The sequence below is a fragment of the Haliotis asinina genome, chromosome 5, assembly GCF_037392515.1.
Source record: "Haliotis asinina isolate JCU_RB_2024 chromosome 5, JCU_Hal_asi_v2, whole genome shotgun sequence".
NCBI lineage: Eukaryota > Metazoa > Mollusca > Gastropoda > Lepetellida > Haliotidae > Haliotis > Haliotis asinina.
Window position 1 is genome coordinate 39,742,074 of NC_090284.1, and position 12,328 is coordinate 39,754,401.

At 37.4% G+C, this 12,328-nt stretch overlaps 1 protein-coding gene across 3 annotated transcripts in view; it reads left to right on the forward strand.

Moving 5' to 3' along the window:
• Positions 1-706: 706 nt before the first annotated feature.
• LOC137284417 (small G protein signaling modulator 3-like) overlaps positions 707-12,328 on the forward strand; it is a 66,350-nt gene continuing 54,728 nt past the window's right edge. For all 3 annotated transcript variants that reach the window (XM_067816213.1, XM_067816214.1, XM_067816212.1), the window contains exons 1-9: positions 707-887; positions 2,744-2,925; positions 4,225-4,294; positions 5,029-5,159; positions 5,673-5,867; positions 6,284-6,418; positions 6,882-6,998; positions 8,106-8,184; positions 10,306-10,451. In XM_067816213.1, the coding sequence (XP_067672314.1) occupies positions 821-887; positions 2,744-2,925; positions 4,225-4,294; positions 5,029-5,159; positions 5,673-5,867; positions 6,284-6,418; positions 6,882-6,998; positions 8,106-8,184; positions 10,306-10,451 (1,122 nt within the window). In that variant the 5' untranslated portion in view covers positions 707-820. The remainder of the gene's footprint in view (positions 888-2,743; positions 2,926-4,224; positions 4,295-5,028; positions 5,160-5,672; positions 5,868-6,283; positions 6,419-6,881; positions 6,999-8,105; positions 8,185-10,305; positions 10,452-12,328) is intronic.

Consider the following 12,328-nt stretch of genomic DNA (forward strand, 5'->3'; position numbering starts at 1 on the left):
TACAAATGGTAAATAAAGCAAGCGAGTGATCTATCCCTGTTGTAGAGTACCCCTGATTCTTTTAAATTCAGCTGTTTAGAGTTAATTTTGTTGCTAGTTAAGTCCAAAATAACACGTTTTTTTAATCATTATATTTCATATGTTCTATATAAAATAGGCATGAGTCAGAAAATATAATTGCCCCTTAATATGCTAACATTTAAAGCAAAATGACAACTCGTTCAGTTTTCTGCTGTTTCCTTACAAATCAGCTATTCACAACGACATATGGCTTGTCTGGACAACATGCATTCCTTTACTTAAGCAACAGCTTGGTGCGATGAAAAACTCAGCATCGTCACTAAGCATGATTATGCCTTTCTTTGCAACTACTTATATATTTTCAGCCTTAACAAAGCAAAATTTCATATCTGTGACACTGGCATTACTGATGGGTGGTGTGACATGAACGCCGTTTCCAGTCACAATAATGAACGGTCCCTTTGACGTGTGCCCATTAACCTACTGTATATTTGTAAACAAAATAGTTCCAAAAATGGATTTCTTGCATTTAAGATATATACCCTTACTGTTGTTAGATAATAGAAAGACGGGGACACTATATATATTTGATAACTCATAGATGTTTTAATATACAACTAACCGAGGTAAACATGATTTTGATTAATGGGATGTAATTACACGCTCTACTTTCTCAATATATTTCTACGCGCTGTCAACATAATTTGCATACGCGTCAATGGCGATTGAGAAGTGTTCCCACGATGTAATAAGCGTATGATATGTCAGTGGAACACGCTAAGGATTTAACTTAGGAAAAATGGAATTAGCTAAAGCAGTTTTCGGGGACCGTTCAATCGACGGATACAGCAGCAAGTCAACAGCTGGTATGTCGAAATATACTCCATGTTGATGCAGTGTCGCGATCGTCGTGCCACATCGGCTTCTTTGATTGATTGTCAACTTATTCGTGAGAGTGTAAAACTGTCTTCTGAGATCGCTTCTCATAGGACACCATCATCTGTTTTTCACTGGTTTGTTTGTATGTTATTTGAAGATGTATGAATATGCTGCAAATGCAAATGTTATTATGGTCCATCGTTTGGTAATTCGTGAAAACATTTAGGGGAGGTAACTCTAATCGATTTCAAGAATACCTCAATTGAAGTAACTTATTACTATTAGTAAGGGTTTCGGTACTTGGACAGATGCAAGTGTGATATGTTCATATTTTGATTCTAAATTCTATCAATATTTTAATTAACAGTAATACTATTCTTCAGAGTCTCATTGCCAGCAGCTATACCAGTGTTCAGATTTCTTTGTGTACACAGGGTATGACATACCCATGCCATGACTTTACAGTTACGATATGGTCTTAGTTCAAAATACCAACCTACTGCTTAGGATAAAATTATCTGTCTTTTTAAATGAGACCTAATTTTACAAAGAGATCATCTATGACACTACATTAAAATAGTGATGTTCTTTTGAAAGAGGTTTTGAAAGAGCATGTATCAATATGCAAAAATAAGAATACGTCATAAATAAATACGTCTAAATATATGTATTCAAGTAAACAAATGTACTCACTGGTTACTTATGAGAAATGGTATATTGTACAAGGAAGTATCGATCATTCCAAGAAATGTATACTAGGGGATATGTGAAAACAAAGTTTGTTTCTCCAGTCATGATAGTTGATAGTTAGAGGACACTAATCTCCATTTCATATGTAATATTTTAGAATTCTGGAATGTGTAAAGAATGAAAAAAAAACCCCCTCTTTTAGCTGTTTGTGGAAGTAATGAGTTATATAGTGGCATTCAATTAATATATACCGCAAGCACTCACAAACAACTGACGTGGTGGATGAGCTCCCTAAGTTGTCAGGCAAGTTTGGAGGTGTCGGGATAGAGCCCACCTGTGACTGGTGTTAAAAAATCCTTGGGGTCAACTTTGTGTGCAGTCTGTTTCCGTGTTGTCACAACCTATAGTGTACAATGCATGAATTGGTTGGTAATATACTTGATAGTGGCCAAATGAATACACCTAGTTGTGGGTACAGCAGCATGCAGTAAACTCAGACAAATTATTGTGACTATTTGTCCCAGTCCACCCAGCTGTGAATGGGTACCTCGTAAGAATGGGAAAGCCACATCAACTTGGTGCATGTTGTGGCTATATGAATTGTATGATCCTCAGCTAGTTGAGATTGAAAATAGCACGTGCTGTTGAGATTGACATGTACTGATCCAGTAGCTCAGTCTGCATGCTCATGACCATGATGACAGACAACATAATGTAAACATGGTAAGTAGCCATAATACCATGTCTTGGGATTCACAATCTGGTGCCTGCCAAAACTGGAATTCTTGCAGGAGGCAGTGCATTGCTGCACCTTGGACAATATGATCCTTCCATCTTTGTCCCTTCTTTTGGCTTTTCTTCCTTTGACTTTTAATCTATTATATTTCATTAATCATTAAAAAATATAGACTAAAAATGTTAAATACAAAATCTTCATTCTCTATCATTTTTGTAAACATTTTTGTGTGTTTCATGAAGTGAAGATTAGAATATAAATCATCATGATTATGATATGTACAGAAATATTATGTACAGTAAATATAACTGTTGTATCTTGCAGCGATGTGTCTTTTCTGATGTTTTGAATTGATTTAAGCATGGTGAACTGCAGTGAACTTTTTCGATATTTCTCTGAAATGTTCTTATCTTTCAGTGGAAACGCTATCTGAGGATGAAGAAGATATTGTCAGCATATGTACAGGAGAAGGCATCAGCATCACTGCCACACCCTCTTTCACAGGCAGTGGGGGCTTTATACCCTCACCGGGGGGACACTTCTCAGCACTCACACCTTCCATGTGGCCCCAAGACATCATTCTGAAATTTGGCAATGCTGTAAGATTATGTCCTCGTCATGTATTTTTTTGTGATCCTGTTAAAGGACCTGTCCTTTCATCCTTGATTTCAAATGCTATCACTAAGTGAAAAGTTCTTAAATTTAAATCTGCTTTGAAAAGACTTTCATCATTTGTAAATATCACAAGGAATATTATGGACGTAAGGATAAGAAGTTTTTTAAATCATTAAACTTTTGCGAGCATGATATTTTTGCGAAAATTGCGAATGACTTGAGCTCGCAAAAATATCATGACGCAGTTTGCTGGTAGAATGCAGTGAATAATCAGCAAACAACCTGTCCTATCTTCGCTTTACTATTCACAAGTTCATATAATTAACAAATAGATCTAGACAATACATATATTAAGCAATGACAACAACACGAAGAATTACTAGCATTACTCGTACTCACGTGTCACATGTCAAACAATGGATACCTGAACAAAACTTACTCAGTCAGTACGTCCGATAGTCCAGACATGCGCCAACCATGCAACACACATTTCATAGAGACTGTTTGAAAGGTCAAGACTATCCAGCGGGCTTGGATAGGTTTCATGACACTTATCTGGAGATCAACAGCTTCTCCGACACTGACTAAACAGGTCCTTCATCAGTGCCAATTTATTAGAGTCATTCCATTTAATTTAATCCCTTTTAACTGTTTTAAGCTTATCTGACCTATGCAGCAAGTGTTGTTTTTAGGAAAACATCACTGATTGCATACATGCGGAAGTACTCCACTGAATGGTGTTCAAGATTAGCTGCAAACTTTGATATGTGATTGGATTTACTTCAGATAAAACTTTCAGTTGCAAGTAAGCTTTGAAACTGTCAAACTAAACTGTGTTTTGAGAATTAGGCAAGTCGCAAAAATATTGTGAAGTAAAAACGTCTGTTGGTCGCCACTCGCAAAAATATCATGGTACAAAAATTTCGTGATTTACAGTATTTGCTCTACAGGTTGTATGGCGTTATCAGTTGGCAAACATGTAGTCCATAATACAATCAATAAATAATATTTAAACAACAGTGTAGTTATATTATATTCATATGTACACTTCGACACTGTGGACAGTTTATTGATCAAGAAGGCATTGCATCTATATTTATAGATAAACATACTTTCTTATCAGGTTTTTCATTCTTCATTAATCTCTCATGATCATGATTCTAACATCAGTAACACTTTTCCATTATGTGAAATTATTTTATTCCTGTGGTTGTTTGTGTGTGACATGAGCCGAGGAGTGTGATACAGAGACAAAGCATATTAAACTTACGTTGATATTTCAGCCAGAGGAGGATCCCACAGGACAGTTGGATTACCGTTACGATGAGTTTGGATTCAAAGTAGAAGAAGAAGGTGTGTATTGTTTCAGTTGTACATTCCTACCTTTTACCCTAAATTCTTCTTTTAATTTAACTTAATCTTGACCAGTTGTTTTTTGGTGAAGTCAATCATTGGTACCTGCAATAATCATGATAGTAAGTATGAGAAAGTATATCTGTAACGAGTATATATATATAAAGACCATTAATTAATGTTGTATGTCAGTATGTTAAAAAATACAGTAATATTTGTTTAAAGACATGTAGGTGTTCCCAGCATTGTTACCATGAAGGGGTTTGATTGTTGTTTAGCCAGTGTGTGTCTTGACCGACTGAAGTTGTTGTTAAGTTCCGTGCCATTAACATGATTATGCATGTTAGAGTCTAGCCGACGATCAAGGAAATATCATTTATATTATTATGTATTTATTCTAGGATTCTAAAAGTATAAGTGCACTTGATATAATAATTGAGGGCAAACATATTTTGTTCAGAATTAGGATTCTTCAGTTCTAAGTTCTATGCATTGCAGTAATGAAATAAGTATTTGATATGTTAAAGCCTCTTCTTGTTTGACAGTCCTGTTGTCAGTGATACGCAATTAACATTCATTAAACTATATTTGGATGAAATGGCAAGTTTTTAATTCCAATTTGAGAAAATTTACTGGCATTTGCTTCTGACTTGGTGCCAAATATCAGCCTCTTAGCAGGTCTAGATAAGGCCTGCCAATAGAAAAACATGATTCCATACTTGGTTTGGTTTCAGATGGTCCTGAAGAAAACTCCAGTAAGCTGCTTAGTACACCCTTTATTGAGGACCCTCAGCATCGACTCAAATGGACAGCGTACCTCGAGTTCACACACAACAACGAAGTTGGAGACCTCACATGGGACAAGGTACAATTCTTTGAATCAATATTTCTTATCAGAGTTTTTACCTTAAAACAGTGTTTGTCATAAACAAGATAAATTTCAAATGACATTGTATTCAATTGTTCTCAACAAGAGCTCATCTGATACCATGGATTCGAATCCAGGTTTGTTTTACATTTGTTTAAGTGAAGACCCCAATCAATGGCATGTAGTTTTATATAGGGAGAACCATGGGAATGAATCAAGTGGTTAATGTATAATTTTCCTGAAATGAGATTCCTGGAAGTGATGGAATCTTATGGGTTCATGGGATTCCAAACATTCATAGAGTATTGCTCTATTTTATAATGAAGCTGAGTGGTAAGTGCTCTGGGTTAATTTATGAAAAGTTTTGATGTTGAAAGATAAATTTAGTGAGTCGTGCGCTGTCCATTTTCTTGAATAATATGAAAATGATGGTGATGTCATCGATTGTGATGATGATGATGATGATGATGATGATGATGATGATGATGATGACCTTTTAATCCATGACAGGTGGAGTCACAGTTGCCGAGATCAGAGAAACTTAAAGGAATGGTACGGCAAGGCATCCCACACTCTCTGCGACCCCAAATATGGATGAGGATGTCTGGGGCTCTGGCGAAGAAGCTCAAATCAGAACTTACCTACAAAGACGTAGTTAAAGCTAGTGCCAATGATCATCTAATGACATCAAAACAAATTGAAAAAGTGAGCGATATCAACATCTTTTTTGATCACTTTCAACCCTTTTTTGACACATCATCAGTGCATGTCATGAATGGTCAGTGGTAGGTGCATTCTAAATGTGATGAGGTTTTGTTTGTGTAAGATTTGGACTGCATATCCTTCAACACATACTTTCAGGAGTTGTGAAACTAATTATCTGTTCTTTCCCCCACCCCACCCCCAACTAATTAGGACTGTTAATGAAGGGAAGTAACTCTTAGACTGTCCTAAAACTTATATCACTTCTTATCCAATTTTAAGGTCTCATTAATAGAATTTGTTTTAAACTTGTTGAATGAAGACGTCAATGACAAAGAGCAATATGTGACTGTTTGTCTGAAGAAGAAGAGCTATGTTTATGCTTGATACCTACAGCTGAACATTACTCCTTTGTTTAGGATCTACTTCGAACAATGCCAAGCAACACATGTTTCTGCAACATCAACAGCACCGGTGTACCTCGACTACGGCGTATCCTGCGAGGCCTAGCATGGTTGTATCCTGACATTGGATACTGTCAGGGTACAGGCGTGGTGAGTACAGTTGATTGTCTTGGTAGTTTTTATCATTCTACAGAGAAGAAAATTGGAAGTTTCTCGCTAAACTCGCACTAACTTTTCATTACAAGTAACTCTTTTTAAGTTGGGATTTTGTAATGATAAAATGCTAGAATAGCTGCACACAACTGACTATGCTGATGTGTGCATATATGTCATGGTACCCGGTATGTCGCCTGCATAGTCTTCACTGTTCTGTTGGCCCATGTGGCCCAGTCATTTAAGGTACCTCTATTTGTTTTGTCCCTTTGTGTTGCAAGGAACCACTGAGATTGTTGAAGCCCACATTTGTCCTGATCATGTTTCTAAGTTTGGATGGTAAATGTCTTTGACATGCATCACTTTGGGCTGACCTGCTACAATACATTCAAGCCCCATTTAGTCAAACTTTGGTCCATCTCATCAGTGATATTCTTCGAATGAAATGTTTCTGTTGCAGATAGCTGCCTCCCTTTTGCTGTTCCTGGAGGAGGAGGACACATTCTGGATGATGTGTGCCATAATAGAGGACCTGTTGCCAGCATCATACTACTCCAGTACCCTCATAGGCATACAGGTCAGTCAGTCCTACTACTACAGTACCCTCATAGGCATACAGGTCAGTCAGTCCTACTACTCCATTACCCTGATAGGCATACAGGTCAGTCAGTCCTACTACTCCATTACCCTCATAGGCATACAGGTCACTCAGTTCTACTACTCCACTTCTGACATAAGCATATAGGTCAGTCAGTCCGACTGCTCAAGTTCCCTCTTTGGCATACAAATCAGTCAGTTCTACTGCTTCTGTACCGTCATTGGAATACAGGTCAGTCCGTAGATACTTGATAGACACTTAATGCTGGAGCAAAATATTTGTTGAGACAGGGCTCCAGATATCTTTTTGACATCAGTAATGCATACTCCATATGTTTTCAATGTAATGGTACCAGTAAAACGTAAGAGTACATTTAGAATACTGAACGGAATTCAATGGTGTGTCAGTAATCTTGTGTTTCGTTTCTTATATGCACCACAACACTGCTACTCTTGTGTAAACAGGTCAATAAACAATGAAACAATACGTTTTCAGATAAATACATCTGTAAATGATTCTGAGACTGTATGTCATTGCTGTGGTGCATATATGCCACACTTCCTAAGTTATTTTCTGTCGTATCGTGCATAGTTTTTATCCATACATACACTGACACGGCCCTTAACTGGAGCTGTGATTAGATATGATGTATGCTTTCATGTCTTCGTTGAAATATGATATACTGTTATCGTTTGTGATATTGTGAGGTACATTTACTGGCCACAATGGATGAGAATGAATAGAAGCCCAAACTAATCATGTGTAGTTGATTTGACTTAGTAAATGAAAAATGAGTTTTCAACCTCTTCTTTATGATAGAAGTGAGATATTTGATGTTGCCACTGTGCAATAATAGCTACTGTCAGTCCAACTTTACTGAATCTGTAAATATAACTGAAATTCATTCTTACTGACAGAAAATAATGTAAACTTGAATAAATTGACACTTATACTTTTGGAGTTGTTTTTTGCACAGATACCACAGTAATGCATTGTAGATATTGTATTTGATGTTGGCCTTTTGACAGTAATACAAACAACAGACAGATTGTACTAACACTGTGTCATTTTGTGTTTGACCCACAGGCTGACCAGCGTGTGTTAAGGCAGCTGCTCATAAGCTACCTGCCAGATGTTGACCTTGTCTTGAAGGAACATGACATTGGTAAGACGTTCAGTATGATGAAGAGTATAAAGAAATATGGTGATATTGGGCCCCGAAGTGTGTATTTAACATAAGGAAATTAATTGTTTCCTGTATACAGTGTGCAAAATATCCACTGACCCACTAGCCTGTGTCTATTATAGATATAGTTGGCCCAGTGAATTTTCATGGGAATACTGTGTAAATATACCTCTTTCTTTGACTTGTTAACGTAATACACTTTTAGATCAAGCAAAATTATGCCCTGATTAAAATGTTCATCATATTAGCTGCTAAATGATAAAACCAGTGGCTACATTCATATTTTGGGTTAGTGTTGTGGGCTAGTAACCTTTCAGGCACAGCTAGCCTGACTAGCTAGCAAAATTTTGGGACTATTTCGCACACTGCCTTTTTCACATCAGTACTATTCTGTTCCCTGACTGCTTTCAGCTTGCAAAGACACAAAGATGGCTCAGTCATCTATTCACTGTACATTGTTGTTTCCCTTGTGGGACTAAATCCTGGTTGGCCCTGGTTGTGTTTCAATGTTGGTCCCTGACACTTCGGGCTTCACTAGAGTGCATCACCTAGAATTTTCCTCCAACAGGACACACTGAAATAACTGATATTAGGTGACACACTGATATAACTGGAATACAGTTCAAAGCAACATTTGACCCTACTCACCCAGCTTTCAACACTGGAAGCCTGTTAGTGTTGTTCTTGGATGTGTTATTGTCCGTTGAACTGGAAAACTGGCAGGGGTAATGGAGGCAAAGAATAATTTGATATGCCACGAGTGGCTCTTCAAATGTTGAATTAAGTATATTTTATGTGAGTAATTATTAAACAAGAGGTTGGAAATCTGAAATCTGTCTACTTTGGTTGGTGGCAATACATTTATTTGATATTAAAACTCTTTTTCAAATGGAAGCAAGGGAAGCATGTTGCCAACCTTGGCTTGCTTCCCTCACATATATATAGAGTGACCATTTTCTCTTTGTTGCACATCCCTATTCGTGTTACAGTTTGCTTGTGATCTTGCAAGTCTGAGTATGAAGCTGTTGATTCAGGGAAGCACCCTTAAAATATTAGCTCACAAGTTACAAGGCAGTGTACTGCATTTTAAAATGTACCTGAGCTGAAGTAAATACAAAATTTGTATACAAAATACAAAATTTGTATGAATACACATTACCATTTATGACTTACATGTAATATTTGGGATTACACTTTCTCAGTATAGTACAGATTCTGGCAGTGTTCACGAATAGTGTCTGTAACTCTGACAAATCCGGCAGATTTGCCAACGGTCAGACAGAAGTCCTCAACCTGCTGGCTCCATTGTCTGACTGAATATATCACAATAACTTTGTCTGAAGTTGTTGTTTGTGGCATGTGACACTTGTTCACTGTTAATAATATATTAATGTTTAAAATGTTTGCCATTACATAATGTTAATAATTTCAATGCCAATAATGAGAAATGTTAAATCTGAAATGTGTGTTTTATTTTATTCTGTGGGTCCTGTGACTTACAGGACCCAATGTCCTGTTACTGTGAAACACCATTCGTGAACATTGATTCTGGTGCTAATGAGAGACTGTGTCCCCTCTCAGTCACCACACAATCACAGCTGTATGACCCACTCAGTGAGTGGTGACTAAGTTGGTTAGACTGAGAAAGTTTAATTCCAAAGATAACATGTGGTTTAGAAGGTAGTTATTTTTTACCATATTAAAAACAGTGATGAGCATGGACTGCAATGAAATAATATACAGGAAGGTAAAAGGATTTGTTTTACTATTAAGTTGGAAGTCAAATCATTTTACGCCTGTAACAGCTTGCTCTGCTTGGAAACACTACCAGTTAGTTCTATTACATACTTACCTGCTTACAAAGTGTACTGCAAAGGTGACCCAGTCGTGTAAGTTGCTGCAGCTTGATGTGCAGAGTTGTGTCCCTTGGATGATTGTTGATTATAATCATAATTGTCATGAAGGTGGGTTTGTCTTGCTCGGCAGCTGGTAAGCCCAAGCACATTTTGCCTTGAACATCCCTAACCTTTACTAACCACTAACCATGCTAACTGAATGCTCCCTAGCTGCTGCTCCTGCATGCTGTCCTGTTTGTTTCAGAGCTGTCCCTCATCAGCCTGCACTGGTTCCTCACCCTGTTTGCCAGTGTTGTGCACATGAAGGTGCTGCTCAGTCTGTGGGACTTGTTCTTTTATGAAGGGTCAGTTGTACTCTTCCAGATTACCATGGGCATGCTGAAACTGAAGGTGGGTCATTTGCTTGCTTGTGTCTGCTTGTGACTAACATTTAATAGTAGATCTGTATATTAGAAATGCAAAAAACAGAATAAGGAAATAATGTTGTTGTTCTGATTTTATTTACTTGTAAAATTAGGTAGGTACTAGATATTGGGCTCATTTTTTTCACGAACACTGTGTTGATAACAAATGTTAATCTGAAAGTGTTTACCGATGTATATAGTGGAAGCTGACAAAACTGGCATCTGTCCAATCCTGCAAGTTGTCAACACTGGCATAAAATCTCAGTCCCATCGGTGGCTTGTACATTTATCATCAGCTCTATAATCTGGCACATTGACTTAACCAGATTATTTCTTCAGTCCCAGTGAGTGCTGGTTTGGACAACTTCAACTGTATATGGTCTTTTCATGTGTGTTGTGTTATGAAGGCCACTCCGCCATATAACTGGAATAATGCTGAGTGTGGTGTAAAAACTAAACTAACTCTGAAGGCCACTAAAACTGTAGTAAAGGCAGGTTTAAATAAGCGCTTTAACGGAGGGTTAGTCAGGTTATTGGGTCCACAACATTATTTTAGATTAAAAAGTCTGCCGACATGTCAGGATGTGTTCTCTCGAACATGGGTTGTGGGGTAGCTTAGTGGTTGAAATGTTTGCTCATGATGCCGAAGACCCAGGTTTGAGTCCCCACATTGGTACAATGTTTGCCCATTTCTGGTGTAGTACCATGTTTTCCCATTTCTGATGTCCCCCTGCTGTGATATTGCAGGAGTATTATGAATAGCGACGTAAAACCAAAGTCACACTCTCAAAGAGCCACTGTTTCTTCTAGACTTGACAAGACACTGAGATTCCCGACTATGAAGTATAAGAGGTAGCAGCTCTTATCACAAGAGTAGCTGTGGAGTTTTTGTCAGCAAAATGAAATCATAGGTGTGAGATGGTCATAACACCCATGCTTCTCATAGACTTATTACAGCACTCTGATAGCTTTGTAGAATGTGGGCCAGCTTTGTTGATTTTGCTGCAGCCTGTAGATAAGATTGTGAAAATCCGCTTTAGAATGGGTCTTCACCAACCCATGCTTGTTGTGAGAGGCAACTATAGAGATTGGGTAATCAGGTTTGCTGGCCATCATATAACTGGCAAGTTACTTAGTATGACCGTAAAGAAAGAATATGCAGATATACAAATCCATCAAGCATAACAATTCTGGACCATTCTGCACTCTTTTAAAAAAATTCCTGGGTATTCAGATTTGAGAGTCACAGATTGCACACTAATGAATTATTTAAATTCACTTTTTATTCATAATGTATTGAATTTTTGACATGATAACAATTATAGTAAGACATGAATATTTTGAATAGTGATTACATATATGAAATGTAGTGTAAACATCTGATGTTGGTGGATGGTGCTGACAAAATAAATTTTTGTAATTTACTGATCTTTTATCAGTATATTATTTATTACCTGACATGTATATTTGCATAAAAGTGAAAGTAGATACTCATTTTCATCCCAGTGTTTGTCACAAAATGTACAAATCCATTGTTCTGTTGACTTTGTACAATAACATCTCCTTTCAATACTAACTTATCAACTTATTTGCCCCCCAACAATTCATGCATGCTGTACATAACATTAAGCCAGTGACATATTTCCTCCCACACAAGTAAGACCCGTGAAGGTTCAGGATAGAATAGGCCTTCAGCAACCCATACATGCCGTAAAAGGCAACTGTGTTTGTTGTAATAGGTGACTAACGGGATCAGGTGGTCAGGCTAGCTGACTTGGTTAACACGTGGCATCTATCCCCAGTTGTGCAGATCAATGCTGTTGCTGTTGATCACTGGATTGTCTGGTCCAGACTCAATTATTT